Here is a 6,480-nt window from a genome sequence, read left to right as displayed (position 1 = left end):
ATCTTCTGCCCCTGAGATTCTCTCTTCTATATCTTGTATTCTGTTGGTGATGCTTGCATCTATGACTCTTGATCACTTTCCTAGGTTTTATAACTCCAGGGTTGTCTCTCTTTCTGATTTCTTAATTGTTTCTCTTTCCGTTTTTAGATCTTGGATGGTTTTGTTAATTTCATTTGCCTGTTTGATTGTGTTTTCCTGTAGTTCTTTAAGGGATTTTTGTGTTTCCTCTTTAAGGACTTTTAGCTGTTTATCTGTGTTCTCCTGTATTTCTTTAAGGAAGTTTATTTATGTCCTTTTTAAAGTCCTCTATCATCACTATAAGAAGTGATTTTTAGATCCGAATCTTGCTTTTTCCAGTGTAATGGTGTGTCTAGGACTTGCTATGGTGGGAGAACTGGGTTCTGATGATGCCAAGTAACCTTGGTTTCTGTTGCTTATGTTCTTATGCTTGCCTCCCACCATCTGGTTATCTCTAGTGCTACCTGCCCTTGCTATATCTGTCTGGAGCCTGTCCTACCTGTGATCCTGGTTGTATCAGAACTCCTCAGAGTTAGGCTGTCTCTGGGATCCTGTGATCTTGAGAGTGTCAGGCTCTTGGGAGTGGAGTTGCCTCTGGCTGTTGTGGGACTGGCTTCGGAGTTCGAGCCCAAGGTCTGCTCAGGTCACCAGCTCAGACCAGAAGGAACCTATGCTACTGGTGGGGTGGAGTTCCTGGGTGCCTGTGTCCCTCTAGTCCCAGTTACTCCTGGTGTTGGTGCAGATGTTGTGTGCTCTTTACCTCTGATCCTATGATCCTGGGTGTGTTAGAGTGCTTGGGAGTGGAGCTTCCTCTGAGTGTTGTGGGTAGCCCAAACTTTTAAATCACACAGTTTAAACACTTAAGCTTAACAATGGTTTAAAAAACTGTTCTTGTAGAGAATTTTAAATATAGAGAGAAGTTTGAAGAAAAACCTATGATGCAGTTACTCAAAGAGTTTATATTATTTTTCTTGCTGCTATGACCTGCTTTTACTCAACTTGGGAGTATAGTCAGGCATGTCAGGGAACGTGTAGAGGCAGGAGCATGAGGCCACTACTCACATGTTGGGAGGCTAGGAAGCGGAGCTGCATGTGAATACTCAGTTGTCACCCCCTTTTTGTTCATTCTTTTTGAATTTTCATTTTTTAGAATTGAAAGTAGATTTTTTCCTATACAATATATTTTGATTATGGTTTCCCTTCCTTCTACTACTCCCGGTTCCTCTCCACCTCCCCTCTTGTATGGAACCACCCTTTTTCTGTTTTCCATTAGAAAACAAACTGATATCTGAGGGATAATAATAAAATATAAGATGAAACAAAAACCAACAGAAGGAAAAGAGCCCATGACAAACCACAAGAAAGGCTATAGATGAAGAGACACACTTGTTCACACAACTTTACACTTGGAAGTATATCCACTAAGACCTTCCAGTGCTTCTCAACCTTCCTAATGCTGTGACCCTTTAATACAGCTCCTCATGTGATAATCCCCAACCATAAAATTATTTTCATTGCTACTTCATAACTGTAATTTTCCTATTATAATGAGTCATAATATAAATATCTGATATTTCTGATGGTTTTAGGTGACCCCTGTGAAAGGGTCATTTGACCCCCTAAAGGGATCACAACCTACAGGTTGATCCTGAACCTACCTTAGACTTTTAAAATCTAGTCAATTAGCATATGCCTTTAATCTCAATGCTTGGGAGGCAGAGGCAGGTGATCTCTGTGAGTTCAAGGCCATCAGAACAGCCAAAGCTATGCAGAAAAACCCTGTCTTGAGAAACTTAAAAAAAAAAAAAATCTAGTGAATTAGAATAGTTATTACAGATATGATGTTAAGTTTGATGTTATTCTTTCCATCCTTTTTATGTACCTAAAGATTATATATTTATATTTTTATTTTGATGCATTTGAGAAAAAACAATGTATCTGAGTTAATATTTAACTTTTTAAAATGTTTTATGTTTTTAAAGGTTTATTTACTTTTTGTAGTACATAATATAGTATTTATTATTATATACTATTTATTATAGTTTGGTTAATTGTTCTAGTTTGAACCTGGTGCTGAGATGCAATAGTCCAACCCAAAGCAGCTTAGGAGAGAAAACGGTTTATTTCATCTTACACTCCCTGAGGGAAATCATGGCGGGAGTCTGCACACAGGACTGCTTGCCATTCCCTGCAGCCTTACCACCAGTCGGAGAACTACTCACGGCCACTGAAGTACAGTGCTTGCTGACTCTCTTTCTGGCTGTTCCTCACTTGTATAGTCAGCAAGTTTTCTAGCCTGTCTGCCACCTGGAGTCCCTGAGCCGTGCCCCACGGGCACAGCCAGCATCCTGTCCAGTGAGGTGCCACCACAGGAGCTGTCAAAGCAGCCAGCAGTACCTCCTCTCCAACCTCCCCAAGCAGCTCCTCACAATGGGACCTCAGCCAAAGCTGCCTGCAGCTGGGAAGCCATTCTGACCCTGATGCATGGAAAAAAGGGGGGAGGGAATAAAACCACCAATCCCTGAGCAGGAAAACCCACCAATCCCTAAGATTCTCAAACTCAGGACTTGAATTACAAACCAATCCTTACCCTGGAAATCTCTGCCTTGAAAAGCTCTTCCACATCCTGTGTGCACCCCCCTCCCCCAGTAATTCTATGTAAAGCCTGCCTACTTTTCAATTCATTGCAATAAGCATTTTCATACTTTGTGATTTAAGGTATACATCATTTCCCAAACTCACACCTCTCTTCAGGCTGCAGTTAAGAAGACAGCCATGTCCGTTTTTCTTGCTCTAGCAGGCAAATTTAAAAAAAAAAAAAAATCAAACTCAGGTGACAGTCGATGCTTGCAAGGATGTGGAGAAAGAGGAACACTCCTCCATTGTTAGTGAGATTGCAAGCTGGTACAACCACTCTGGAAATCTATCTGGAAATTCCTTAGACAACTGGACAAAGTATTACCTGAAGACCTAGCTATACCACTCCTGGGCATATACCCAAAAGATGCTCCAACATATAACAAGGACGCATGCTCCACTATGTTCATTAGCAGCCTTATTTACAATAACCAGAAGTTTGAAAGAATCCAGATGTCCCTCAACAGAGGAATGGATATAGAAAATGTGGTACATTTACACAGTGGAGTACTACTCAGCTATTAAAAACAATGAGTTCATGAAATTTGCAGGCAAATGGATGGAACCAGAAAATGTCATCCTGAGTGAGGTAACCCAGTCACAAAAGAATACACATGGTATGAACTCACTGATAAGTTGATATTATCCCAAAAGCTCAGAATAACCAAGATACATTTCACAGACCACATGAAGCTCAAGAAGAAGGAAGACCAAAATGTGGATGCTTTGGTCCTTCTTAAAAGGAGGGACAAAATACTCATTGGAGGAAATATGGAGACAAAGTGTGAAGTAGAGACTGAAGGAAAGGCCATCCAGAGACTGCCCCACCTGGGGATTCATCCCATATACAGTCACCAAACTCAGACACTATTGTGGATGCCAAGAAGTGTTTGCTGACGGGAGCCTGATATAGCTGTCTCCTGAGAGGCTTTGCCAGAGCCTGACAAATACAAAGGGGAATGTTCACAGCCAACCACTGGACTGAACACTGGGTCCCCAATAGAGGAGTTAGAGAAAGGACCCAAGAAGCTGAAGGGGTTTGCAACCCCATAGAAATAACAACAGTATCAACCAGAGCTCCCACGGACTAAACCACCAACCAAGTGTACACATGGAGGGACCTATAGCTCCAGCTGCATATGTAGCAGAGGATGGCCTAGTCAGTCATCAATGGGGAGGAGAGGCCCTTGGTCCTGTGAAGGCTTGATGCCCCAGTGTAGGGGAATGCCAGGGCAGAGAGGTGGGAATGGGTGGGTCAGGGAGCACCCTCATAAAAGCAGGAGGAGGGGGGATGGGATAGTGGGTTTTTGGGGGCAGGGAAACCAGGAAAGGGGATTACATTTGAAATGTAAATAATGAAAATATCCAATAAAAATAAAATGGCCTTGCCGAAGCCATCAAATTCCCCTGAGGCATATATACATACATACATATATACATACATACATATATATATATAATCCATTTCAAAAACAATAAAAAACATCAAGTATTTATTTGGTCATTCTGTATGATTAGAGTGCTCTGTTTTTTAAAATTTATTTTTATTTCATGTGCATTGGTGTCCTGAGTAAGTGTATGTCTGTGAGAGGAACTGGATGAACTGGAGCCACAGACAATTTTGAGCTACCTTGTGAGTACTGGGGATTAAACTCCAGTCTTCTGGAAGAGCAGCCAGTGCATTTAACCACTGAGCCATCTCTCCAGCTCCTGAGTACTATAAATCTTAAAAAACGACATTAAGAGGACATTTGTTTATGGAGCCACAGCTGTATCATATCAGTAGATACGTCTTTACCTAAAGAGGCATGTCATGAAACAGATTTATTTTAGCTGTTATGTGCGTGCCCTTAAGCATCAGCCTTTGATGTTTACAGGTAATGGAGTCTGCCATCTGTAAAGTCTGTCTCAGCTGCCTGCATCCACGACGTTAAAGTTTCACAACCTTCTCTCATCTCTGTGTCTGCAGCAAAAGAATATTTTAGGGAAGCAGGGAAGCAACTGAGAGGCTCTGTCATCACAGGAGTTTATTCTGAAGATGATGTTTGGATTCTGTAAGTTTATTGTTCTTCTAATTCTGGGGCGCTTGAAATGATGCAGTATAATGTACAGCTTGTCTTTCCACAACTGATTATAGTTTTAGTAGAACCACAAGTTACTTTTCAATCAACTCACAAGGTGACAGGTGTCTGGGATTTCATACATATGTAGTCTGGTTTGCCATTTTCCCTCCCCCTCCACTCCCATGTGTACCATCCACCCCAGTATTCTAAAGTTTTAATTTTCTTCCGTGGAGATGTCTGAGAAGTGCTACATTCTTTTTTTTTTTTTTTAATATTCTTTTTCTTTTTTTAAAGATTTATTTATTTATTTATTATCTGTAAGTACACGGTAGCTGTCTTCAGACACTCCAGAAGACGGCGTCAGATCTCATTAATGGATGGTTGTGAGCCACCATGTGGTTGCTGGGATTTGAACTCAGGAACTTTGGAAGAGCAGTTGGTGTTCTTAACTGCCAAGGAGCCATCTCTCCAGCCCCTACATTCTTTAAATACTCCTTCTGAAGTGACCGCAGGAGAGATCTTGGACTCGTACTTACTTTGAAGGCACCCACAGAAGTGATCCTACTTACTTTTGCTCCTATATCAGTGTTAATCTTTCGATCCTGTTACTTGTGCTTTAGGTTTTCCTTGGAGTTTTTATAGTGTTGAGAATTTTACTTCTTGAGTCTTGTTTTTATTTGCCACTAGGGAATATATGTAAAAAATATTAAAACTTCCATTGTTCTATCTATGGAAGATGGGATTACTGTAGGTTATCAGTATACTTTAGTTGCTACAGAATAAAGGAGTGGACTACACATTTGGGAATTTTTATCAACACAATCACATTCACTATGAACTCTGTATGTGTGTGTGTGTGTGTGTAGATTTACAGTAGAGATTTTTTGGGGAGGTTGCTACAACCCCCTTTTGCTTCAGATATCTGCAGGGAATTTCTATGCCCACTTTAGCCTGTATAGCTTCCTAACTAAAGACACAGTAACCTGATATTTTTATTAAGCTGCAAGCCAAACTGGGCAGATTCTGAGCTATTCTAACCTATATTCCAACCACAGACCCTGTGTTGCTTGGTAACTGAGTTTTGCTCTGTTCCATGTGTATCCGCAGGGCAAGCTTCTCAGGCCACATGCTCAGGATCCATCCTCGTGGTCCATCCTACCTCCCCCTCCTTTCTTTGTCCTTTCTCCCTGTGGTCCCTACCTGAGACCCCCTACTTAATCCAGACTTCCACCTTCCCCTCTCCCCTGCCCTAGTCACGGCATTAGCTTTTTATTTACCAATCAGAGGTCATTGGGGAGCATTCTTTACAACACATTGGTCCACACAGTACCCATGTCTAAACTGCAACCTGATCTTGGGATACAGAACTCAGCATCTGAATACACAGCACCCAAGACTACCTCCAGAAGTTATTATGCCCCCAGTAGTTTGTGCTGTGGATTTTCTAACTACAATGTTATTAATTCTTCTGCTTTGAACTCAATTTTTTCATTTTGAACACTCCTTTTTATTTTTAAAGTTTACTTATTTATTATATGTAAGTACACTGTAGCTGTTTTCAGACACACCAGAAGAGGGCATCAGATCTCATTATAGATGGCTGTGAGCCACCATGTGGTTGCTGGGAATTGAACTCAGGACCTCCAGAAGAGTAGTCAGTGCTCTTAACCGCTGAGCCAGCTCTCCAGCCCCCTGAACTCTTCTTCTTCTTCTTCTTCTTCTTCTTCTTCTTCTTCTTCTTCTTCTTCTTCTTCTTCTTCTT

At 41.3% G+C, this 6,480-nt stretch overlaps 1 protein-coding gene across 2 annotated transcripts in view; it reads left to right on the top strand.

The window, feature by feature from the left end:
- The window catches only part of Txndc16 (thioredoxin domain containing 16), a 75,024-nt gene that overhangs the window by 54,437 nt on the left and 14,107 nt on the right, over positions 1–6,480 (top strand). For both annotated transcript variants that reach the window (XM_031361193.1, XM_031361191.1), the window contains exon 18: positions 4,625–4,709. In XM_031361193.1, coding sequence (XP_031217053.1) covers positions 4,625–4,709 — 85 coding nt within the window. The remainder of the gene's footprint in view (positions 1–4,624; positions 4,710–6,480) is intronic.

This window comes from Mastomys coucha, unplaced genomic scaffold (assembly GCF_008632895.1).
Source record: "Mastomys coucha isolate ucsf_1 unplaced genomic scaffold, UCSF_Mcou_1 pScaffold9, whole genome shotgun sequence".
Taxonomy (NCBI): Eukaryota; Metazoa; Chordata; class Mammalia; order Rodentia; family Muridae; genus Mastomys; species Mastomys coucha.
Note: the sequence above shows the minus strand (reverse complement) of the source record. Positions and strands in the feature narration are given on the sequence as shown.